Source organism: Rutilus rutilus (assembly GCF_951802725.1).
Source record: "Rutilus rutilus genome assembly, chromosome: 21".
Taxonomy (NCBI): domain Eukaryota; kingdom Metazoa; phylum Chordata; class Actinopteri; order Cypriniformes; family Leuciscidae; genus Rutilus; species Rutilus rutilus.
Genome location: NC_140226.1, coordinates 19,907,041 through 19,933,703, shown reverse-complemented (window position 1 = coordinate 19,933,703; position 26,663 = coordinate 19,907,041). Strand labels below are relative to the sequence as shown.

At 39.3% G+C, this 26,663-nt stretch overlaps 1 protein-coding gene across 2 annotated transcripts; it reads left to right on the top strand.

Moving 5' to 3' along the window:
* Positions 1-216: 216 nt before the first annotated feature.
* On the top strand, positions 217-21,413 carry peli1b (pellino E3 ubiquitin protein ligase 1b). 2 transcript variants are annotated; one of them, XM_084393305.1, is made up of 8 exons: positions 217-607; positions 7,714-7,750; positions 13,689-13,893; positions 16,818-16,947; positions 17,377-17,478; positions 17,701-17,898; positions 18,417-18,605; positions 20,634-21,413. In XM_084393305.1, the coding sequence occupies exons 3-8, from the start codon at positions 13,814-13,816 to the stop codon at positions 21,210-21,212; spliced, it is 1,278 nt and encodes a 425-aa protein (XP_084249431.1). In that variant the 5' UTR covers positions 217-607; positions 7,714-7,750; positions 13,689-13,813; the 3' UTR covers positions 21,213-21,413. The 2 variants fall into 2 exon arrangements, with proteins under 2 accessions (XP_084249431.1, XP_084249432.1); XM_084393306.1 differs by lacking the exon at positions 7,714-7,750.
* Positions 21,414-26,663: the final 5,250 nt, after the last annotated feature.

Genomic DNA, 26,663 nt, shown 5'->3' with positions numbered 1-26,663 from the left:
CTCTTTAATGTGATACAAAACAGTGATTGTTTTCTTTGGGCGTGCGTGCAGCTCAAATGTGAGATTTGCTGCAAAGATACAGTAGCTATATGTGCGACCTAATCCAGTAACAACATTTGCAACATTTGTCTGGGTCAGTGCTGAGAACTACATTACCCACAATCCTCTTCACCCGATCAGTGACGCGGCAGGTTTTTTTCTCCGCTCATCTAACGTACACTAGAGCCACTACAACACAAAACACCACCGTCTGTTTACAGTCTCTCTAATAGCAGCGGGCGGACAACACCATTTTCCAGGCATTACTTTTTTTTATTTAAATCATCTGTTGTTCTTCCGAGCCCGAGACTGTCTGGGATCACAGCACATACAACGGCAGAAAAAATATTTTTGTTTGAATTTTGAGGAGAAGTCTCAACACCTGCCTTTGTTAGCAAGTTAGCCTCGCGTGCCCTTATAGAAGCTCCTCATCCATTATTCTGTGTTTTATTTATTTTTTATTTTATGTATTAATTTATTCAGTCAGACAGCAGTTGTAGCTAAACCTGTGCTAACGGAGCAGCTCTTTGTTCGTGCCTCGGAAAAAAAAACACACACCAGCACCGCCGTGAGTACCTCATATTATTCACTAGAAAAATTAACAACATAGCTGGTGTTTTATAGAATAGCATTTATTTCTTCTCTTATTCTGACTTGTTCCCTGCAATGTTGTCTGTTTTGTTACATTTTGTTGTTTGCATATCTTCTGGTTATCATGTTGACTTATGTTAAACAATAGGTTGTTTTTATGTCATCATTCAGTTGCCTATATAAATGCTCAGCTTATTTATGTCTGTTTATTGTGTTGTTTCAGTCTATCAAATATACTGACAAAGATATGTTTTGATTTTCAAAAAGCTGAGAATAAATATCTGTAACTGAAGTTTATTTACATTTATCATTTAGCAGAGCAAAGAGGTGTCATTTAGTTAATTGTAAATGTTAGCCTATATTTCTTTAGATTTTCTGTCAGATATATACAAATGATTTTTTTTTTGCGTCTTGTGTTTTAGCCACTGACTTCACAATTGTCCATGCTTAGCTACTCGACATGTCCAAGAATAAACTAGAATTTTAGCATTCTATGTCAAGTCCAGTGAATTACATGAAGCCCTCGTTTTCATTTTGATGTGTTTGCGTTGACAATGGAGATTTCTACTAATTGAGAAAGCAGTGCACTCCATATACTTTATGGGCAGAATTAGCATTGGCGTTTGTAGGCTCATTACAGACGTGTCATTGTTCTTTGCTGATGTATTTAAACGCTCAGAGTCATTTGCATAGGCAGACCGAGCATCTGGTCCGACCCAATGTGGCCTTTGTCCCGTTCCCGTGCTGACGTCAGGATGTCAATCACCCCCAACCCCCCCTCCCTTTGGTACCAGCCGGTGCTGTGCTACATCTGAATTATTTATTAAAACAATCAATGGATTAACGTGCGTTATTACAACATTTACTGTCACTCCATTGTTTCTGCTGTCACATTCATGCCTAGTGCTGAAATGAGAAACTTAGAGCTGTCAAATAAAGTGTGCTGAAGTTTGGAAAACTACTTTTGTCAGGTGAATAGAGAGACTGTACAACAATTGAATGTTTAATTGTAAACCTGCCCTGCTAGTCATTAATTCACATAGATTATAATGCTTAAATGGCAAAGCCAAAGTAATCCTTAATGATGCATAATTGTGCATTATGTAAAAAAAAATTACATAATGCATTTACAGGGACATTTATCTTGAAATTAACTTTGTATTATATTTGTTTAAATTTAAATTAGTTTGAAATCAAATCAAACAATAATTGTTAATAACCCCAAGCTGAAGTGATCTCTTTGGATCTGTTTTTTTTTTTTTTTTGTGGTTTGAGTGAATTCAGGTTTGTGCTTTATTTGATAAACTTTACATTGGGCATCTTAGTTGGAGAACTTTGATGCAGAGCTTTTTTTTGCAGTTATATAAACTGAACTTCCTCAGTGAGGGCAATACAGTGGTGTCGTTGTCTACCCTATCAGATGTAAAGTTCCTTGTTTGTATATCAAAGTTACTGGTAAGAGAGAATATTGTTCCTTCTGTGTTTGTTTTGCCTTGATAAATGACCATGGACTCATTTCCAGCCGTTTGACTGCTTTCCTTTAAACAAGAGCAAAGGTTACCATTCGACACTTTGGGCTTTTTTTTTGCTCTACTGGTGATTTGAGTATGCTGTTTGTCTTTGTGTTCACGTCACCTTATGTAACATGTATTCCCTCAAGCACGGGAGCCGCACTGACTCTGCTGTAGTGTAAAATGATCTCAGTCTGTATCACTTCCAGTGTCTTGTGAGACTGCTGGTCTAGGATTCATTTTTAGCTGCTTAACCGGTGCAGTGGCATTAATTGCGAAAAACTCTTCCTGGATCAGCAGCAATCTGTTTGCAGCAGATCAGATATCTGTGAAACTGTCTGATGTCTCTAAGCCTGAGCCAAGTCATCATTCTCTATTAAATATTGCAACCTGCAGTTTAACTTTTTATGTGTTATTTTGCTTTGATCTTCTCTCAAATTTGACTTTGCTGTCATTATGATTCATTTTCTGTTTACTAAGCCTACATGTTTGGGAATAGATCTTGCGAGACGATTTTAGGGAGGCATTAGAATGCAGCGTTAAAGGGATAGTTCACCCAATATGAAAATTCTGTCATCATTTACTCACCCTCATGTTGTTCCAAACCTGTTTGAGTTTCTTTCTTCTGACACAAAATAATATATTTTAAAGAATGTTGGTAACCAGACAGTTGACGGTATAGCCATTGACTTCCATATTTTTTTTTCTTCCTGTAGTCAGTGGCTACTGTCAACTGTCTTGATTACCAACATTCTTTAAAAATACCTTCTTTTGTGTTCAACAGAAGTTTAGAACAACTTTTTGGGTGAACTATCCCTTTAAAATGTCAGTAGTCAGCAAATCTATAACTTCCACTTGCTTGTCACCGTTTGTTTTCAGTAATGAGAAACATCCAGTGTTGTGTGGGTTACACAAATCTTTGAAGGTGTTAAAACCCATGTGAAATTGTGCGAGATGTCACCCACTTTTTGACTGATCGCTACTTTATACGTTCCAGTGATATACATTTGTTTGAAGAATGAGCTCGGTGCTTTTTTGGAAACTGTGCCAAACCTCCGCATTTAAATAGCACCCCCAGAGACCTTCAATTTCATTGGAATTGAGTTGTTGGCCCAAGTGCGCAGTACAGCATCATCTGGATCTAGCTACACAACTGCAATGTGGTTCATCAAATTAATTATTTCTCACAAACATGTAAAGATATACATTACTGTTCAAAAGTTTGGCCCAGTAAAAGAATAAAAAAAAAAGTTTCAACATGGATTTATTAAATGGATCAAAAGTGACAGTAAAGACACTTACAATGCAACAAAATATTTATATTTAATGACCATTCAGCCATTATATTCCTGGTCAGGACTGTCTTTTGGCCACTTTGTTGAGTCTATACAAAGTTTTAAGGATGACGTATATTGTGGAAACTAGGTCAGACAGTGGGCACCTCAGAGGAAAGGGAAGCAGGAAGAACTCTCTCTTTCTCACATGCTTGGCTGTGCTGACAGGCTACTTCAACCCTTTGAGTTTGTTTGTTGCAGCACCTGAAAACTGAGGAAATTTATGCATATTGGTTTTTAAATGGCTAGCTTAGAGTTCTCTTTACATTTTCAGTAAACTAAACTCTTCATGGTGTTATGTTTAATTCCCTTTTCTGCAAAGGTGTCTTGTTGAGCACCAAATAAGCTATTATTAGAATGATTATTGAAGGATCATGTGACACTGTAGACTAGAGTAATTTCTGCTGAAAATTCAGCTTTTGAATTGTATTTGTATTTCACAATGTTACAGTTTTTGCTGTATTTTTGACCAAATAAATGCAGCATTGCATTGGTGACCATAAGAGACTTTTTTTTTTAACACATTAAAAAAATCTTACCAACCTCAGCTTTTCAATAGTAGTCAAGGGGACAGAGATTCAGAGAGTAACTTGTTTGTCTTCACACCTTGTTCAGACTGTGTATGTATCTTGATTGGTAGTATGATCTCTGCTCTTGTGTTTCTGTTGAACATCGTTTAAATTCCGGTACCTGACGTACCAAATAAAACCTGATTCTGATAATATGTCCTGCTGACTCTTGCTTTCTGTGCGTTTTTTTTGTTGCTCAGAGCAGCTAAAGCGGTGTGTGAAAGACGAGACTGGTCATGTGACCTGAAGGACACACCAACCCCCATCACAGGCCTCGGTTCCCCTCAAACTTCCTTTGGGGAGAGCCAGGGCTGATCACTGTGGGCTGTAAATGAGTTATTGTCATGGAGACTGAGAGGTCAGCCTCTGCCAGTCAAAGATGAATCCGGCAGAACGATGAGCTCTGGCATGCATCTGGTGCTTGCGTCACTGACAGGATCCTTTCGAAACTGCCCTGAAGTATATCTAAAAACCAGCTGACTGGAGTTTAAATTAGTGTTAGCATATGGACTGCTCTGAAGAATGACTTGTTTCCTGTTTATACAGCCATATCTAAAGAGCACCCCCCACTTTACTGGATCATTTGACAGTTTCTGGGAAGAGTTGATTGTGCTCTCCGTAAGTGGTTCTTTAGATGTGTATTTGTAAGGTTAGCCTTTGTTTCAGACACATCACATCAAAAGACTCAATACCATGTGTTTCTCTGTGGTTTCATATACATATGTGTTTGTGTCTGCATGGTTAGTTCATTGTCACAGTCCAGTCTGTTTGTTTCTCTCTGGTTTCAGTGCTCATGTCATTGAATAATTAAAAAGCTCTTGAAATTGAAGCTCAGCCACTCCCATCATCTCTCCTGTCCTCCCTCCATCTGTCTGTCCTGTACTCGTTTAAGAAAGCTAGCCGTTTCGCCATGTCACATTCAGCTTGAGTGTTGTCCGTAACCGTTTCTTGTTCCTAGATGATTATCTTTAGTTTTATATTGCTTCCTCTCCCTATCTCTTTCTTTGACTGTTTATTACAAGTTTGAAGTGTGCAAAGTTTCTATTCAGATTCCAGTGAAAGTTACTACTCTTATGTTATAGACTTTCTACTTTTTGGACGGGTAGATTGCCACAGAAAAAAAATTATATTCACTTTAAAAGTTTGATTTGTGTATGGCTAAATCAATAATTCACTGTTTTAAAACAAACAATTTCATTGTTAATGTTTCATTGAAATCTGATTTTGTGCAGTTAAACATACTCAGTTAAATGACAATGCATTAACATTGTCAACTAACTAGAAAACTTTAGTGAGTGAAAAGAGCACCTGCTTAGTAACTAGGCCTATATGCATTCATTAATAAGGATGTGCAAAACTACATATTTGGTAGTTGTTCAGTTCACACAGTGTTTTCGCTTTCCATTGTGCTGCTTTTCCTTTGTTTTTCCTTTGTTTTTCTGTCAACATGTGGACGTGTTTGGCCGTTGCACTCTGGTCTTGCACATGACACGTCGTTCTAAAAACCTAAAAATCACATCTCTAGAGTGACCTTGCATTTATTTATTTTTACCCTTTTTAAATGCAAAAACACGTTCTGTGTGAACTGCCCTTTTTGTGTTGAAAAAATGCAAGACGTGAGCAGTAGAATGGGGAAAAACTCAAGGAGTTAAGGTGCGTTTATTTATTTATTTATTTATTTATTTAAAATGTAAACTTATTACCTTGAGCACCACGTTTTTAGAAAGCCATGTTGTGTGTCGGCACCGATAGCCTCATGGGCAGCGCGCTGACATGTGGCGCTGTTGTGCTTCGGGTGACCCGAGTTCGAGTCCCGGCTCGTGGACCTTTCCCGATCCCGTCCCCCGTCTCTCTCCCACCTCGCTTCCTGTCCTCTCTATACTATCCTATCACAATAAAGGCAAAAATCACCAAAAAAGAAAGCCATGTTGTGTGAGACAATACAAAAGAGATGCAAGTGCATTGGTCAAAGACATCCATCTAGTGCATATTTACAAAGGAAAAACAATGGATAAGTGCAATCATAAAAGTGAAAGTCATACAGGTTTGGAACCACATAAGTGTGAGTACAGTTTTTTTTTTTTTTGGAGTGAACTATCCCTTTAAAGAAACAATTAGGCTGGTTTTGAGTCCAACTGACCCAAATTTGATGTCTTTGAGGCATTTACATAAGATATGTTCTTGTGTTCAAAAGCTAGATCACCCCCAAAAAATAACTAAAAAATAAGAGTAACCAGCCAATGTTGTACAGTCAACTACTTAACCAATGTCACCCATCATCTAATTCATAAATGTTTTATCTCTGACACTGAAGGTCAGAAGGGAAGTCATCAGAGAGTCATTATGTTGCATCTTTTTTTGTATTGTTTCTCAATTGGCTTTCACAATTGCATTGTATTTCACTTTTTGGAGTAATTGTTTTGAGTCACTCTGCATATGAATTTGTCACACGTTTCAGATGTTAAATATATAAATGATGTCTGTTGATAAGTTACCTTTGGTCATTTGGAACAATTTAGTACCAAAGGACACTCGGTTTTGCCTCACTTCCAAAGCCTGCATAGTATGTTCACGTGTTCCTGTGTGCGCACGGGAGGGTGGGGCAATGCAGAGGTCTCTTCCTTTGTGGTGAAATCGGTACCAGATGGAGAGAGGTGTGTGTGTGTGTGTGTGTGTGTTAATGCACGCCCCTCCTTTTCCTCTCCCCACATATTAAATCGAAACGCACATTCAAAGAAATCAAGATCTGGCTGTTGAATCTGTGGTCGTATTCTCAGTGACAGACCTAATTGTGTCACCTGACCCACTCTCAATCTTATACTCTCAACTTGTTTGTTGGTAAGCTTGAAGCTGAGTGCTTGTTTTCTTCTGATCCTCTATTAAGCAAACACAGACTGAGCTGAGACTTTATAAACTGGGTTTAAGACAGCTTCCATGCACTCTTTGTTCCTTAAAGAAAGCTTTAAGCCAATTAGGCTGCTAGCTCAGTGTTGGGTGAATGGCCGTGGTGAGGTAGTGTGTGTGTGTGTGTGTGTGTGTGTGTGTGTGTGTGTGATCCAAATGGTACTCTGGAGATTAACCAGCCTTGTGGAGCGTGTTAAGGTTAATTCACCTTTAAGAAACACTTTTTAAACACTGACTGTTGATTGGCTAGTTCACTAGTTGATCACCACTTTCTCAGACAGCAGGGTTTGATTGTTTCGAGTAGCCACAGACCACAGACATCTTTCCCATGAAGATAGTAAAGTTCAGTCTGTTGTTTTCATCTTTAATTTCTCCCACTTGTTCAGCGGTGCATAACCTACAAAAGGAGCACATAAAAAAAGTCGCCCACTTGCATTTCCAAAGTGTGTATAGGGTCAGCAGTCCCTTGACCTAGAAAAAAACTCTGTTTTAGATGTTTTACAGCAGCATGTAGGAAACGTTTGATGTTTCTCTTGCTGCTTCAAAGGCCTGTTGTTCCTAGCTGAAGTTTTTCTCAAGCTTTGATTTTTGTTTTTCACCAAGTCTCAGGTGACTTAAGGCCACTCTTTGCCGATGCATACGTGTCTGTCTGGTATTTAAAGGGACAGTTTCAACCTAAAACTAAAATTCTGTCATTTACTCATCCTCAGCTCCCCTCGTTTGGTTACCAACAGTTTTCAAAATGTTGTTTTTTGTCTTTTGCAGAAGAAAGAAAGCCATACAGGATTGGAATGACATGAGGGTGAGTAAATTATGGCAGAAATAAATTTTGTGGGTTATGGTGTTTCTTGTGCATGCATGCATGCAGGCTCCTGGATATCTGATTCATCTTACCATATCTCCTTTTCACCATCTGCGCTTTCATCTTTAGCTCAAATTCATCATTGTGTTGATGCTGTACATCTGTCTTGGTCAGCAGTGTTGTATTGATTCAAATAGTTGTCAGTGTAGAGTGGTGGAAAGGTGGTGATATGTGGTAAGTTCTGGTGTTCCTGCCCAGGTGCCTCACCTGCTTCCTTTCTGCAGTTTAACTGTGATCAAACCACATGTGCATCCAGTTTCTCATTAATGGTGGAATGTGTTTGTAATGTGTTCATTAGGATCCTTTAGTCAGTCTGTGTTGTTACTTGTAAAGTGATTCATGGATTTTGTGACTTGTTCAGTGTGTTGGTGTGTTTTACAGAGACATTTGCACTCTTCCGAAGCCTACATACTTGCTTTTCCAGAAGTAATGTTGCCTCCTTACTAGCAACCTTTTTTTAGCCAAAATTGTAAGGCATCATAACATCTATCCATTGCAGAAGAGAATCCCAGAATGCGCTGCAACAAGCTCAGTGAAAACATTAGTAGCTGTGTCTTATTTCGGATGCATCCTCCTCCATTTTTACATACTGTACATTATAATTTTGTGATGCCTAAATTCTCTTGTAGCATTTAAAAATTATTTGAGTTTTTTTTTTTTGTATTTTATTTATATATTTATTTTTCAGAGCAGTTAGAGAGATTTGTTAAATATCGAAGGCCAAAGACTTTTATTTTGTATAAATCCTTTCCTGAGCTTTAAAAAAAAAGCTTGAAATGTCACACAGACTGGAAGTTTCCTTTGACACGGTTGTGTACAAATTCAGACAGCTTTAATTCGTCTGTGGTCGGCCATGCGTACGGGTGTTCGGCGGGTGTGTATCACTCGTCTGCTCTCTCTGCTGTGAAGCAGCTGCACACCCAACATGCTCCACTTCAAACTCCCATCACCCACGTGTGGCGCTTGTGGATCCCACAGACCAGATGCCCATGCTGGATGCAGATGTGTACCTCCCCTCTGGTTCCTGACTTCTAATTTCAACTTCCTTCTCTACTCTTGGATCTATTTTAGACCACAGATGCCACTGATACTTCTCCCTAATTTCTCGATGGGAACGGTTTAAGATTCCACATCCTACCCACTCATGAAAGAAGTTTTCTTCGCCGTTAGGCTATAATTCAGACCTCCCCCGACAGCAAAGTGACTCTAGATTAGAACCTAAGATCGTGATTCAGTCTTAAAATTCTCATTTTAATCACAGAAGTGAGGAAGTAACACTCCCCCCCCCCCCCCCAACAGAAAGGTGGTTTCTTTCCTTTGAATCTGAGTTTTTGGTGGGTTTTTTGCATGTGGGAAATTCCATTTCTCTCTCTTTTGAATGTGTAATTGTGTATAAGGACTTATTGATTTCTAAGCTTTTGGTTATATTTGCTCTTTAATGCAGCAAAATCAGCTGTGGACTCTAATGAGCTTTTTCAGTTTTGTGTATTGTGTGTGTTTGTATGTGTCTGAATGCATGCAGGTTGTTTCTTAAGGTGTTGTCATAAGTTGTATGGGAGTTGTCTGAGCACACAAGTGGTTTCAGGCTGTGTACCTGAACCCACACACATATCTCTAAAGTCTGACAAGTTTGGCAGGCAATAGCATATCACTGTTCCAAAATGTGTGTAAAATTTGTAGAGGATTGGACACAGCTCATCACGTGTGTACAGTTCAAACTGTTTGGTATTATGTTCTGGGATCAGGGGGTCATATCATATTCCGCAAGGTCTGAAACCATGTTCTGTGTAAAAGATAAAGGAAGGATTTTGTTCACAGATGCACCCTGTGTTTTATATCCAGACAGTCACCATGAAGTAAAAATCGGTAATTCTTATTTTTAATGGAATATTTCAGTGTTTATTATTGATTTATCCATGCACATCATCATTATTTTTTATCCTCCAGCAACCTGTCACTTACCTGAGATCGCAGCAGTTAGCAAACGACAACGATCCAATCAATACCAGATGGAAAAAGTCAAATCCCACCCTACATTTTTTTTTCTCATTCGAGAAGCCGTTTCACTCTGATGTGTCACAATAGGGAGGAAAAGACAGTTGCAATTTCCATTTCATGCTGTCTTTAAGGTAAAATGTTTACCAAAGCTATTTTGTGGCTAGCGTACATGCTGTAGGACAATTTGAGTCATAGGCCCTGTCCCAATTAGCACCCTAAACATTTGCAGTCTTCCGCTTTGACTGTCGGGAAGAAGTCTGCTGCGGACCTCCCTTCAGTGCGGGCTCGGCAAAAGTGCGCATCGAGCCTGTTTACAATGTCTACCATTGTAACAGATGTTTGCATCTACCAATGTCTTGATACAGTGTGTGTGTATATATACATATATATGAATGTATATGTTTGTGTATAAATGGGCCTATAAATTAGGGCTGCATGATATATCATGACATTTTAGCATCGATAGTCACATCGCAGGATGTGCGATGTCAAGTATAGTGATCGTACTTGAAATGCACTTGATTCACAGATTAATAACAAAGTTTAACCATCGTAGAGTGAAAGTTTATTATTTGAAAGTGTTTTAGGTCCTGTCAGTTTAAACACTCAAGCAATTTTAAACTGTTTGAGCTCAAGAAGAGCTAGAAGCTCGTAAAGTTGTGGAAATGAAGCGAAGCTGCCGTGGTCACTGGGCCTTAAGCCCAACCTGAGCCGTAGTAATGAATCTCTGTGCATACTGAAGATTTGTTATGAACTGGCTACTTCTCACCAGCACCGAAACAAAAGATTAACTATATTCAGTATTTTTTTAGGTTTGAAAGCCGTGGGCTGAGAGCTGTTGACATCTCAGCTCTGAAACAGTCCTAGTTCTGTGGGTGATTTCGTTTTTTGATCAGGAGTTTGCGTGCGTCTCATTCTCAGTCGCAGTTCTGTTCAGGCTTAACGCTAACCCGGTCTGTCTCACTCCTCATGAGGTCGGGTTATTTTTCAGGTCATTATACAGAGAGGCCGTGCGAGACAAATCTGGACAAAAACGTCAGGGGTGTGTGTGAAACAGGGTGTGCATCTGTCCTGTACTGTATTTTGGTACAGATGCTGACTGTATAATAGCTCTCTGAACTAATAACTAGTGTGTAGTGTGTGTGTGTGGTCTGTCTGTCTGTCTCTCTATTGTTATTTAGTGTGTAAGGTAAAACTGTAACCATGTGACCCTTTATGTAACCATTTCACTTGGGTTTCATGAAATCGAAACCCTTATGCGCAGTGAGATGAGGAGATGCAGATATCGAAAGTGTTTTTATTTGACTGATTTTGTGAGGTGGTTTTGTGTGTGAAACCGAGAGAGGTGGAGGAAAGAGCGAAATATCTGAAAAATCTGCATGCATGAGTGAAACATAAATCTGATGACCTTTTTCTAAAAGAACATATTTTTTTCTCTTATTCTCCCTTCCTGTTTCCTTTCGTTTTCTCTCTCCCACTTTGCGTTACTACAAATTACTTCAGTGGTTTTAGAATGATCTGTTGTGTAAAATTGCAACAAAGAGATCATCAAGTGTGTTTTGCTGTGTAAATATAGTTAGCTGGTTTGTCCTCTTAATATTACTGGATTTTCAGGCCTAAAACATACAAATAAACAGTTAATTGCGGTTAATGTTGTGTAATGCTCTTGTCTGATGTGTACTTTGGGAAGTCTTTACCTTTCTTTTCCCTTGCACTCTCTTGCTTTCTCACTTTCTAATCTCCCTCACTGTCTTTCTGTTTTAGTATAAGGGTCGTGCGTAAACGGTGTGATTTCTAAGAACAGGAAGAACTGCTGTTATTATACTTCATGGTACAAGTGACAAATGGTCTCTGCCTTTGGTGTAGGAAGAGATGTGAGTAGTGTTGCCACAACACCTCTTTCTTTTCCTCTGTAAGCAGCATTGACTTCCTGTTCTGTGGTCACTTGTAAGACTGCAGATTATTAGTCAACCTTTTTTTCTCACTGCTGTTTCTTAGATGATATGCATACTCAGAATAAAATTATTCATTGTGCACACTGAAGCACTTTTACTCAAGTGATTGCTATAGGGCTAATCAAACCCTGTCATGCTAGCATGTTCCAAATTTCCTTGATGACCTCACTTCCGTTGTGTTAAACAGTTCAGGAATGATATGCCATGTGGCTGCTCCAGTGGTAAGTCACTTTGTACTGCTTTTGTGTGGTGGACGCAAGGTCTAGAGACAAACTACTTTTAACTTGAGCGCCATGTTTGAGAAAAATGATGCTCAAGAAGAACAATGGAAAAGCAACACACTGAAACTTTGTCACTGTTTAATTGTTCTAAAGGAAATTTTTCTCTGTTAAAAGAGAAGTTAACAGCTCGGGCTAACACCTGTTAGCAATTCATGTGCTGTGTATGTCATTTAGACCACATGCTTTGGTGTTATCAGGATTGTGTGTATATAGGGCAGGTGTTGATTTTGTATCAGTGTGAGGAATTTATTAGTGCAGTGGCCCATTAACACTCATAATCCTTGTTAAAGTATTATACAGGGACTGTATGACCACATTCTCCACTACACTCTTAAAGCAAGAGGTCCAGCAGCAACACACACAGTTTATGGCCATAGCAACAGTCTGGTATGTGGGACAGGGATCGCTGTGGGAGGAGGGAGGGAGGTGTGAAAAAGAAGACTCTCTGGATGGAGGGACGGAAGAGGGTGAGAATCCCCAGAGTTGCTGGCGTCGCTGTTTAGGGACAAAAAAACGAGAAGATGGACATGTAGAGACACAGCTCCCATATATACAAATTAGCTAAGTTAAAGCTAATATGGAAAAAAAACTAAATTGAAGTCTTGTAATTCATTTCACGTTCCTGGTTATATTTTGAATTATTTTTTTAATGCATGTTATAAAAAAAAAAAAATTGATATTGAACCTTTTAATACACGGCCCTGGTCCCATTGGTTCATGTTTTTCCAAAGAAAATATTGTTTGTTTTGTAATCTTTAATTAAAATGTTATAACTTAGCTTTATAATAGCTTTCAGTTTCTGCTGACGTCACTTAAGGCCCGTTCACACCAAGAACGATAACTATAAAGATAATTGTATTACCATCCTATCAATGTTTTTTATCATCGATCAGCTAAAAAAAAAAAAAAAAAAAAAACGTTCTGAAAGTGATTCCAATTATATAATTTCTCTGTGCTGTTATAGTTGTGGTGTGGATTCTTTTATATTTAGATTGATTTTTATAACTATATCTTTATCGTTATCGTCCTTTGTGTGAACGGCCATTTAGGCTGTGCAGGCTAATAGATAATGTTAATCCATAGCCAAATAGCTATTTAGGTATTATTTTAACAAACCTGCGTTTATTCTGTCTCCATTGTAGTATAATACTGATCAGATAGGACCTCATTCAGTAACACACACACACACAGGCTGTCTGAATTTTCAGGGACAATGCTCTCAAATCACGGTTTAGTGTGAGGGTCAATTTGGCCAGGTTTCACATGAAATGCAGACTGAGGTGAACTTTGGAAAAACTGAGGAACTGAGGAAAAAATGTGCTAGGTGTTAAGCTCCATTGGATTGTGTCTGAGAGTTTGTTTGCATTTAGCTGATCACCATCTTTTCTGTTTGTCCTTTAGATCTTGTTAGCAAATCCCATGTCTAAGAGTACATACCATACTGTAAGTTATAGCTTACAATGAGAAAGAGTGAGGTTAAGACTGCAGAATATGGGTCACCAAACATCACTTAAGTGGTGCCTGGTGCAATTTTACAATTCCTTCCTGTGGTTTACTAACCTAAATGATATGCCAGCTAAAGGCACTCCCCAAAAATAGCCACTTAACTGTTTTCTTACAGGTTTCTTTCTCTGTTTTGTACAGTTGTAGTGATGATGAAGATGATGATGGTGATGAAGAGGAGACAGAGCTGAGAGCTGAGTGTGTGTGGTGGTGTTGCGTTCACATTGGGAGCGGAAAGAACCCCCTCCCCCACACACACTGCATCCATGTTCTCCCCTGACCAGGAAAACATCTCCACGTCGTCAACCAAAGTGCCAGTCAAATACGGAGAACTCATTGTGCTCGGGTAAGGCCTTCTGACCTTTGACTCTGGGTTAATAGTTTGCAATGCTTGTAATGCTCAGTGACAACTATGCATGTGCATGCTTGTTTTTCTGAAAAAAGTCAGCTGCCATGAGGTTTTTGGTGGTTGTTGTTGTTAGTAACGTCATTGTGGGCAAAATGTGAGGGTGATGCATGTTTAAGGGAACAATGGAGCCCTCAGTTAGAAAACAGTGGTTTTCAATGTGGTGTTGGGGTGTCATAATGCACTTCATTCATTGACTTTCATTTGCAGAACAGCCTCCTATGTGATACGCTGCGCTATACCATCACATGACTGACTGGTGTCTAAAAGAGCTTTTTGTGTATTAAATTTGATTAGATGTTCTCAGAGGTCATGGATTGGATTAGATTCTCATCCTGAAGCGCATGGAGGACTCACCTCCATTATTGTGTTGAGTTATGGCTGATCTAAATGTTGTGTTACTGCTAATCTATGGTTTTAGCTACCTTGTGTGTAGGTCTGGACGACTAATCGGAATAAAAAATCATGAAATCATGATATGGCTTAGTGCGATTTAATTAAAGAAATATATGCGCTGCTTGTTTTATAGTGAAGCCCGACTCTGTTCTTACACAGAAGCTTATTATCAGCAGTAATGCTGCTTCACACAAACTGCATCTGCTCTGAGTTTGGGTCACTTTAATGTGCATTTGGGAACGCCACATGTGGCAAACATCTTCCCATATTATTATTATTATTATTATTATTATTGCTTTATAGTCATATTGATATACAATTGCAAAATTGTAAAAACAAGCACAGCAAACCTGGATTTTATTTTATTGCAGTCAGGTTTTATCAGAAAAATCCCAATTCGATTTTCCCCTAAATTGTTTAACCCTACTTGTGTGGATGTTTTGTTCTGTTTTTCATCTTGGTAGAGACAGATATGAATTCTGTTGAATGTTTTGGGAATGATATTTGTGATATGCAAGTTTGGTTACTGAGCTTCTAGCTCTGACAAAGCTCTCTTGAGCTTATAACCTACATCTGACCACACACTATTCCATGAGTCAGTCTCCTGATGAGGCGGCTCATTTTCACCCACCACCTTGTTTTCCCTTGGCTTTTCACTCTCTCCTCCCAGCAACAGCTGACACTGAAAGACTTCCTTCATCTTCACCACTCCGGGGTGGGCTTTCGTGGGGTTTCCCTCCCTCTATCTGTCCTTCCCGGAGTGTTTTCTGAAGGAATGCGGTCGTATATGAGAAGTCACAGCTGTGGAAATACCCAGCCCGGTTCTTGTGTGTGTACATGCATCATGTTTTCAGCCCATGAAATTCCCTGTTCTTGCTGACTCAATGTTCTTCAACTTAGTTTTTTCCCCCATGCATCACTTCTTAGATCATCACAGAAAAAGTCTCTGTCGTAAGCGTGTGTTTTTTTTTTAGACTTACTCAAGTTGAAGATGTCACCTGGTGGATGTCTTCACTTTTCTGATCTCCATATAAGAAAGAATGTAGTTTTATGAGGGAAGGCTTGGGAGAAATGAGCACAATCGGTCAGCTTGTTTACAGAGTACATTGCGATAATGTGGGTTTGCCAAAATATGTTGAGAATGCACTCAATGTCAGTGCATGCCTTCAAGGAGTTCATGTTAAAACAATCAGAGACTTAATGAAGTCCATTGCTGTGCATTTCAAGCCCAAACCCACACAATACCAAACACACAACATTTGAACTACATCAACACATTGCAAACATTGTGTGTCTGTGTGCTGTTTCTGGAGCACACTTGGGCAGTGAGTAAGTGGGTGGAGGTCTGAGAGGAAACCTCAACAGAGGAAATCACAATGCACAGCAAGTGCGGTGTTCATAATACTTTGTGTATATAGGCTTCACACTGCACACGGATCTGATTTGTTTTTCAAATGCTGCTTTGATCTTTAGTACTGAATCTTGATAATATCAGATCCATTTGCTACATCCATTGGTTCCTTTAGTAATGGCAACAGAAGTGTCAGCATTACACCATACTATAGTAAATGACAATGTGGAAATGTTTCTTGTGCACCAGCATATTAGAATGAGTAATGATGCTGAAAATTCAGCTTTGCCATCACAGGAATAAAATACATTTGAAAATATATTAAAAATAACGTCATTTTAAATAGTAAAAACATTAATATATCAAATAAATGAAGCCTTGGTGAGTATATAAGACTTCTTCTAAAAAACTTTGAAAGTCTTACTGATCCCAAACTTTCCAGATGCGATGCTATATTTACAAACAAATATACACTATACTGTGTCTAAAGCTGCTCGTTCACCGTTCGGTACATAGTCAATGCCCCTGGTGCATAAATGAGTGAATTTTGACAGTTGGGGACACTACTGCACTTTTGCTTACATGTTGTGTCACCATTCACACATTTCCATAGATCAGATTTTGAACTGAATTTCGTACCACATAAATGTGGGAACACCAAATTGCAAGTGACATGAAGTATCACTGTTGTTACTAACTGGTCATCATAGTTATCCAATCTCATGGTTGCCCTGTTCATGTTCGCCTCCATAACTTTTATCAGCCTTGTAACCTATAAACTGTTGCCATGGGGGGTTGGCAAGTTCAGTGTGTCATCACAGCTAAATATATATTTTAATGAAGAGTGGATCTTGAACTTTGTAAATTCTGGAATGGTTTTTGTTTGGAATTTCTGGGATTAGGTATTAGTTCCAGATAACAACCTAAATGGTTGTTTGCTTTTCCATAGAAAAGCATTAGATTGAATATCTACCGTAGAGCTTTTGTTTGTTTCTGCTTTTGTGAGGGCTTGTATCTGTTTTGTTCACCACCTGTTGCCTGTGGCTGAATTGATGGTGGAGTAAATGTTGTGTGCAGGTCTTTTTAGTTGAATTTCTCACTCCCTCTCTTTCTGCAGGTATAATGGCTCTCTACCCAACGGGGACCGCGGCAGAAGGAAGAGCAGGTTTGCCCTTTTCAAAAGACCCAAATCCAACGGTGTCAAACCTAGCACTGTACACGTAGCCTGCACCCCACAGGCGGCCAAGGTACACACGTACACACACACGTACACACACACGTACACACACTACAAGAGAATCAGCAGTTACGGTGTCATTTTGATTCTGGTTAAGTTTTGAATTAAAAAACTTGGTGGGTTTGAGCTGTAATGGAACAGGGTGTGTCCACTTACACATCTGGATACTGTTGAGCTCATGAATGACCCCTCTGTGGCTCCCTCACAAACACACACATTTACACACATACTCACAAACAGCTCTCAGCCTGTTTCCACAGTCTGCTAGACTTTATTAGGCTGCCCAGTGAACTTTTGCTGGCTGAATTAATTGTTTTCCCCAAATCTGCAAACCGTGTTGTGTGTGTGTGTGTGTATAAACATATATATATATAAATATAAATTAGTATTGTGTATCTTGATTCAGCATGTTATTTTATCTCTCTTCCTGTTTCCTTAGGCCATAAGTAACAAGGATCAGCACAGTATTTCCTATACGTTGTCCCGAGTACAGACGGTGGTGGTGGAGTACACTCAAGACAGCAATACAGACATGTTTCAGGTACAGACTCACTGTTGACTGATCTCCGCTGTCCTTTTGGACTTAGTCTTGGACTGTGTACAAAAGCGTCTATTAATCTCACTGCTCAAAATGTCAGCTTGAATTAATGCTGTCACTAGGCAGAAAAGAGGTGTCACTATCATCTGCTTTGATTGTGTATCTCCTACTGTGTTTCTGTAATTGTGTGCAGTGTTTGATGTTTAATCTCTCTCTACATCTCAGATTGGCCGCTCAACTGAGAGTCCTATAGACTTTGTGGTGACCGACACGGTTCCCGGGAGTCAGAGTAACTCTGACACTCAGTCAGTTCAGAGCACCATATCTCGCTTCGCATGCCGGATCATGTGTCAGCGAACGCCCCCTTATACCGCCCGCATCTATGCCGCCGGATTCGACTCCTCCAAGAACATCTTCCTTGGGGTGAGAGAGCGAGAAAATGTGACTTGAGCTTATATAAAGAGGACAAGGCATGAAAAACTGGCACTACTTTTGAGCAGCGTTAACATCTGAAGACCCAATCTATCTAAATCTCTAATAAAAACCGATTTGGTAGCCTCTTTCTGAAATCAACCTCATGAACTGATTTGAATGTTGTATTATCTACCTTACATAAAACTTTTAAATCACAGAAATGTTAAAACCACTGAGGTGTTCATTGAATCAAAAACTTGTATCATAATGTTTTTTAAGTGCTTGTTAACACAAGACTAAAAATTCTGTCATTTACTCATGTCGTTCCAAACTTTTTTTCTTCTGTGGAACATAGAAGATATTTTGAGAAGGATCTCAGTAGTTTTTTTTCTTTGTGTCCATACAATGAAAGTTTATGGTCTCAAGTGTTTGGTCCAATGGTTCCCAATGTAGGAATGGAAGATGGAGATTCAGGTGAACTCCCTTTTATCATTTAAATAAAAATCTTTTTTTTCTTTTTTTTACAGGAGAAAGCAGCAAAGTGGAAGACATCGGAAGGACAGATGGACGGTCTGACTACTAACGGTGTGTTAGTAATGCATCCTCGTCACGGTTTCACAGAGGACTCCAAACCAGGCGTGTGGAGAGAAATTTCGGTGTGCGGAAACGTGTTCACACTGAGAGAGACTCGTTCGGCTCAGCAGCGAGGGAAAATGGTCAGTGCTCCTATTTTTGATGATCCAGTAAATTAGTGTTTAAAAAAAAAAAAAAATCTTACCACAAGTTACCGTAGTTAAATGGTATAGCATAATTCCTACCAGCTGACACATTTCTACCGCCACAAGGTATATACAGTACCATCATGCTGCCCAACCCTATTGGAGACACACTCTGTTTCAAATCATAAGACCATAAATATCAGCTAGTATTAATGAAGTAGCATTTGTGGAAGCTGTAATGCGATGTCATATGGGATTCTGAAATTGAAGCTGTGTTAAAGAATCATATGGTTCCCTGCAAGACGGGACGTTGGAGCGCTCTGGTGCCATTGACCGGTTGCTCTGGGACGCTGTTGCCACAGTAACGGCCCAGGCGAGACAGTTTTGCCCTGTTTGGTGTAACACAAAGCTGTAAGATGATCTGAAGTTGATTTGTTAAGTGCGTCAAACCGGAGGCCCAATGAGAACTACCGCTTTCAACACTTTCCTCCCATACTCAAGACAAGTTATTATCTTTAGTTGTTATCTGGACAAATATAGGCCTGTTAAGACTCCTAGATATGCATGGGGCCCATGATGTGTTTGGCCACATTGAGGAACGCAAATCAAACTGCTTATGTATTCTTGGTGCACAACTCAAACACTCTCTCTGATTCGCATGCACTCACAGTCCAGAGGCTCAGAGGCGCCCCATTAATCTGGGTTGTCATGGGCAGAACAAACACGCTCCTGATTGCTGTTCATGTCCTGCTCTTGAGGAGTCCTGCTGATGGCTCAATGCTGGCTAAACATGGATCTAATGCTGCCTCAGTGCTGGGCAAACACTGCTCAACTGTGCTGCTGTGGAGAGACGTTCGGCTTTACTGGCTCAGAACAGATCAGGTTCAAGCCCAACTGCTCAGACTCTGGTCTGATGCTGGTGAAACAGTCAAGTAGTTCAGAAGTTAGGACATTTATCACAATTTTCCAGTGCTGAGCACATGCAGGATTTTATATTTTTTGTGTGCCTCCAGTGTGCACCACTGGTTATATTAGTTAACTAGTTAAAATGTTCAATGTCACATAAATGCTTTTCTTTTGGAATTCAAAGAATACTGAAAATGTATAATATATATTAATATAATATAATATAACGCAACAACTAACTCAAATCAATGCAGCCTTGGTGAAAGACTCCTTAAAAACATTTAAAAAATCTACCCCAAACTTTTGACCAGTAGCGTAATAACAAAATAATTATTTATAATATAAAGTACTATCTATCCATCTATCAAAAAAATATATTTTATTTTGTATTTATTACAATTATAATTAATGTGTTCTTGTTTCATGTTTTTTTTTTATTCCTATCATTTCTAGTATTTCCTCAATTGTAAACATTAGTATTATTAAAATAATACTGTATGCAGAACATGTAAAATATTCCCTTTAAATGTCGAGAGCAACATATATGTATATACATATATATGCACACACACACACACACACACACACACACATACATACATACACACTTGCTTGAATACAAAACTGTCTCGTATTTGCACTTGCACTCAGTGTCCTTCACACAGCACAGCTCAGACACTGCACAGTTCACACACATGGTGTTCATACAGCTGTGCAAGTGTGTGTGTGAGGTGTGGCTAATGCAGTATAGCGAAGGACAAACTAAAGGCTGATCAAGGGCGGCTCTGTGAAATATGTCGCAACCATGAATTGTGACTCCAGGTTGAATGTGTGGATCGTAGGGTGTGTATTTTACACAATTATGTCTGTGTGACATCACACTGACAGATGTCTTAAGCAGTAAATGGTTAGATTATTATTTATTTTTTGCTGCTTTTCAAGAACTAATCATTTCTGTATGGATAGTGGGGCTTTACTGCCCCCTGCAGGCAAACTTTGCAGCACTGCATCTTCTGATAAGCCTTTGATTTTGTTTTGTGTTAAAGGCATAAATATGGGCTCTATTTATAACTCAATCCTCTTCTCTTTGCTCTTTTGGTATATTTTTTCTCTCTGTAGGTGGACAATGAGACTCAAGAGTTGGTGGATGGCTCTTTGATCGATCTCTGTGGAGCGACTCTCTTGTGGCGTACCGCTGAGGGGCTTTCCCGCACCCCCACCGTCAAACACCTGGAGGCGCTCCGGCAAGAGCTGAATGCCGCTCGTCCCCAGTGTCCCGTGGGTTTCAACACTCTCGCCTTCCCCAGCATGCGGAGGAAGGACATCGTGGACGAGAAGCAGCCCTGGGTCTACCTAAACTGCGGCCACGTTCACGGCTACCACAACTGGGGCAACCGAGACGCAGAGCGTGACGGAAGGGAGGGCCGGGAGCGAGAATGTCCAATGTGTCGCGCTCGCGGGCCATACGTGCCGCTGTGGCTGGGCTGTGAGGCGGGGTTTTACCTAGATGCAGCCCCTCCCACTCATGGATTCAGCCCGTGCGGCCACGTGTGCTCAGAAAAAACAGCTGCATTTTGGAGTCAAATCCCTCTTCCTCACGGAACGCACACCTTCCATGCCGCATGTCCTTTCTGCGCCCAGCAGCTCAACGGTGAGCAGGGATATATCAGACTGATCTTCCAGGGGCCCGTGGACTAGACACCTGCCTATGACCTTTTGCCCCAGTAACCCCATTTGACAAACATTAGTCAGGCGTTTCTTTCTGTTGTTTCTATAATTTGATTTTATAAAGATGACATTTTCTGCGCTCTCAGACTGTTTTCTTCCCTCCCTTTCTGGTTTGTAAGTGACCTTTATAATGCTTTTTTCGAATACAGAGAAAAACAAATATATATTTTCAAATAAAATAATAAAAGCAAAAAAAGAAAGAAAAAGAAAGAATAGACCTCTTCAGAACAGCAGAGCACATGCACACCCACGTTTGAGCAATCTGATTGGGTGGCTCTGCTTGTCATTTGAAGTAGTGAGCGTGGCCATTACAGATGGTGGCATGTACAGTGTTCATTTGCTAACAGTAATACTCAGCATTAGAGAGGCAATACACCATCCATGTATGTTTATGATGAGTACTCAATTCACTCAATAATTCACATGATTTTACACAAAGCAACTACATATAGATGACAGATAACCATTTTCCATATATGTCTAACTTAAATAAATGCTTAAAGTTTTTTTTATTTATACACTATCAATGTTTATCAAAGATAAAAATGTATAGGTGTGTTTTTGGGGAGTTCTATGTAGCTGTTTTTTGTTTTCTCTTCCTCTGTCTTTATTGTAAGTCTCTTCCACTTGTAGCATTCGCTAGTGTTCAGATTTTCCCTAATTTGTTCTCATTTAAATAGGCTACATATTATTATGTGAGTGAAATCTTCAGAGAAATGTTCTTGCTGAACTCCTGAAAGCTCGAGAGGCCTAAAATTTTTCCCTTCCCTTCAAGCACAGGCCAAAACCACATGCCCTGTCGGCGACGCTGCACGTCAGCGAGTGTTTGCTGAAATGTGTTGTTCATAAGAGTGTTCGTAAGGTCCCTGTTTTCTGTTGTTTAGATGAGTTTTGTTGTTGTTTTTAAACCCAAATGACTTTCTTACTATGTGGAACACGAAAGGAGATTCATATAGCAGCCCAAGCTTCTCTTTTCCATACAATGGAAGTGGACAATGATGTTTTTCAGTCAATAACTTACATGTCAGTCTATTCCTCACAAAGCTATCATGACAGCCCTTGTTCTCAATCCACTTCAATTCTATGGAAAAGCTCAGCTGTAACATTCTTCTATTCTCTATTTTTTCTTCTATTCTTTCGACAAGTTTTAGGTCCCCTCAAAGAATGAACCTCTGTGTATGTATATGTGTGTCTGAGTACGCTAATATATTTGAATTTGTGTAATGATGTTTGATTTCATGTAGTACATGCTGTCGTATGTACGGTGCGAATGTTAAATGTGCTGTACTGTGTTACTTGTAAGAATCTGGAGAGCATTCGTTGAGTCTGAAAGGTTGAGAATCCCAGGACTGTGAAGTGGATTCTCTGCCAGAGAAGTTCAGGCTCGACATCCAGAGATTGTTCAGTTCCTGCTGTTCTGAACAGCACCCAGACACGGCATACTGGTGCAGTTTTCACCTCAGGGAGTTTCCTCCATCTTTACCACCAGGGCATGTGTTCATGAAGTATTTCAGATCCAGACAGCTGATCTGGGGTCTGTTGTGTGTGGGGAGATCTAGACCACACTCTGCTAAAAGTGCTATGAGCGACTATGAAGCTTGATCCCGCCACATACATATTAGCTCTTCTCCTGTGCTCAGCCCCCCATCCATATTTGAGGATGCTTCTTTAGCAAAGTAATTCTCCTTTATCTCCTCCTGTGTGAGTGTTTTTCTAAGTATTAAACAAACTCAGATTTGTTACACACATTTGACTTTTTAAAGGGCATCGCTCGTTTGTCTCTGTAGAGACGGCGTGTAAAGGGCTTTTTTCCTTTTCATTTTCTGTTTATTTGTTTGAGTTCTTTGACATGTCTTTTGTCACTTTGGTCTAACTGGTCTGCTTGATCTTAGTGTGTGTGTGTGTGTGTGCGTGCGTGCGTGAGAGAGAGTGTGTCCCTGTGTTCTGAAAAATCAGAATGCATAAAGGCAAGTGCTGAGAATGTTTCTGATCTACCATTTTGTACCAACTTTAAACAAATAAAATCTTAAAAAGCATGTTCAGTATGTCTGGGTGTTAAATTTTTCTCTCATGGTCACATGAGGCCAAGATGGTCTTATACCTATGTAGCCTATAATATATAAGTTCCATGATATTTTTTTCTTCTATTTTCCACATCAATGTTGTTTTTTAAACATAGATCTTTAAATTTCTGAAATCACAAAATTAATTGTGGTTAATTATTATTTAAACAAACTTCACCTACACTGACTCCCAAGTTCCTGCTAAAGAAGTTGGTTGACTGTTCACAATTTGAATCACTAAGTTTTTTTTTTTTGTCTGTGACTCTTTATGCAAGTAATACTTTTGTGAATTATGAGTGATTCGTTTAAAAAAGGAAAGAAAGGCCACGGCTGCGTCGGAAAACTTGAAAACGAAAAGACTTGTAGCCTCGCTGCCTTATTAGGCAATGACTTTGAAGGCAGCGTTTGCGCATGAGCGAAACTCATTTCGGACAGACTTCTGAGCAAAATAGAGCTTTGCTGATAACTAAGCGAATATTTAATAACTACAATAGTATTTTCTCGTTAGAAATAACATCAGAAGTGGAAAACGTTGGTCTAAAACGTACATTTACATACTAACTCAGACATAATATATTATGTCTACACTAACTTACCAACCGCAACTTTCAGACGCCATCTTTACTTTTTTTTTTTAGCTCAACTGTTACAGAATGGAAAACACAGGATTGTGGGATATGAATGGATATCAACGAATATAAAAAATCGATCCGATGAAGGTCAAGGTATCCCAGGAGACAGGAAGTAAAGCTAACATTTCACTCGGACGTGCCTTGATGCTTTCCCTTTCCTACTGTATTTTCCTCGGGGACGCGCAACGGTTAATTCTGCTGTGGCTTTGTGAGGTGTTCACGGGCGGAGCAAAAACAGACAGTGTAACTGACAATATACCGCCAAAATGTAAGTTGCTCAATATTAACTTATTGTTATTGAACTGTTGCATAAAAAAAAAAAAACAGTATAACACTGCACGTATAATACTGTTTAACACAAATGTTAATAGATCAAATCAAAAATCAAACTTAAAATACAATTTTGTGCAATCATAAGGTGATGTAAAACAGTTGAAAAATTATTTTGGTCAAGCTTGGGTAGGTAAATTGAACTATTTATTAAATAAAACCAATGAAATGCTTTTAATTTACAGGCATTGTGTACATATTTTTAGGCAACTCATGTTCCTTTGTCCCAAAAGCATATCAGTTAGTAAATTATCAGAATTGTTATAAAGTGTGATAATACGTTTATTACAATTAGTTTCGTTTATTAAATTATTTATTTTTTGAAAATGACCAGGGTGGGCCACAATTCAAAGTGGGTGGACCCAGGCCCACTCGTAGCTTCGCGAATCTCCACTGTCAGGTAGAACGTCTCGTAATTACGGTTGAACGCTACCCTGGTTATCCAGAGTTCTCGTGAGAGCACAAGTTGAATTTGCTCAGCGAGTTACTCTGGTGTCGAGTAATGATGCTCATTAAATATGCCCCTCTATCTGAGCTGCACCAATCACATCGGGTTATCTGATATAGGCGGGCCAGAGGCGAGATGACAACAGCGCTGAGACTTCGAAGTCATTAGTAAACATTGCAAGATGGCTATGGATGAACAACATGTGTTTGAAACTGCTTTGGCCGCTACAATGAAAGATTTAGACTTTTTCTCTAAAAGAGGAACAGAAGACGGCGCTCGAATCGTTCCTTTGCAAGAAGGGCGTTTTTGCTGTTTTGCCGACCGGATACGGTAAGAGTCTAATCTACCAGTTTGCTCCGCTGGTAGCTAAGCGATAACTTGTTGTGATTGGTCGTAGTGTTATCCAATTGCGTGCTGTGAGATTTTCAAATGCATGCTTGGTGCTGCCCCTCGAGCTGGCCGATTTTCATTAGTCGACGCCAGACCATTAATCTTTTAGATTTAGGTCTGGATTTCCAGGCTAGTTGAACGCAGCATAAACTCAATGTTTTGGTTCAGGAGGAACTGTAAAAGGCGCTGCTGTTTCTTTGTGGCAGATTTTTTTGTGTTCAGACCCAGTCTATGGTTCAGACCTAATACAATTATTGGACGAGCATTTTTTTTGGTCCTATGACTTCCAAAGAAGATATTTGTACATGTTTTAATATTTACAACACTTCTATTATTGATTGCTATCAGGATGTGAAGAGATTTTTAACCAGTAGGCTATATCAAAAAGTGTTTATAAAACAAATCACCAACCCTACCTTTTAAACTCTCATTGCCTTCTGGTGTGAAAGCACTTTGCAACAGGGTGGCCACAAGGTGGCGAAATAAAAAGACTTTTCCTAATGTCTTAACTTCTTTTTTTCTTCAAAGTTGTTTAAAACGAAAGAAAAACTTCCAGTCTAAATGATACTTTCTAGACTAATATAAGAGATATGTATGTCAGTACATTAATTAAAATGTTCCAAACATGTAAGGGTTTAGTGGATGGGGAAGTGATATCTAGTTCAGCAGACCCCAGATCAGACGGTGGATTTTCTGGCATTATAATCTGTTGAGGCAGAACATAGTCAAGAAAGTCTGGAATAGCAGAGCACGGCTCAAGTTTCTCACCAGAGAGCCTTTTTTAATGTGTTCTTAGTTTTGATAGGTCTGTACTTACTTACATAAGTGGCCTCTCCGTCAGCAGAATGAGGGCAGCAGCCAAAATCAAGTCATGTGATGTCCTTCAGGGATATACAGTACTACAACAGCAGAGTGTGTGATGGATCAACGCAGATGTGAGTACAACCCAAACTCCCACCTATTTTTTGACTGTGCTACTTAAGAGACAGCCCGTAAAATAAGATTAAAATCTGCATCAAGAAGCTTAACTATGTAATATCTTAAGTATAACGAGCCAACATAGAAAACCCCAAACTGGATTACTTTTTGAAACATGGATGCTTTTCCAAACCTCCCTCAAACAGGCCCGTTTCACTAAGCGCCTCAGGAAACTTTATAGTGCATACAAATGAATGAAAAAAGATCAAATATATATAATCTCTCACTCTTGATTACAAATTAAATCCTGTATTCACTGTACTAATTTGCAAATAATTCAACCTCTGTAAATTGATTAGTAGCAATGACAGCAGAAGTTTCTCTTAGTCTACTTAATCATCTTTACACCCTTTCTTTGCTTTCATTTGTTCGTCTTTTTCCGTATGAGCCTAAAGCAAAATTATTTAACGTCAGCATGGCATTTGAGGTTAATAGTCCCCATAACCCTCATTACTGACCTGAAACAAGATCATGAAAGTCCCATATAGTCATGCTGAGTTAACAGTGTGTGTTCAGAGGTGTTCTCAATGGATATTGATTTCAGTCGGATTGTTATTATTGGAGCAGCATTGTGCACAAC

What these genes read in the sequence shown, in the direction of transcription:
- peli1b (XM_084393306.1), top strand. Translation starts at nt 13,814, where the DNA reads ATGTTCTCCCCTGACCAGGAAAACATCTCCACGTCGTCAACCAAAGTG. An exon ending in GGAGAACTCATTGTGCTCGG is followed by an intron (nt 13,894 to 16,817) that starts GTAAGGCCTTCT and finishes CTCTTTCTGCAG; the next exon opens with GTATAATGGCTCTCTACCCA. An exon ending in GCAATACAGACATGTTTCAG is followed by an intron (nt 17,479 to 17,700) that starts GTACAGACTCAC and finishes TCTACATCTCAG; the next exon opens with ATTGGCCGCTCAACTGAGAG.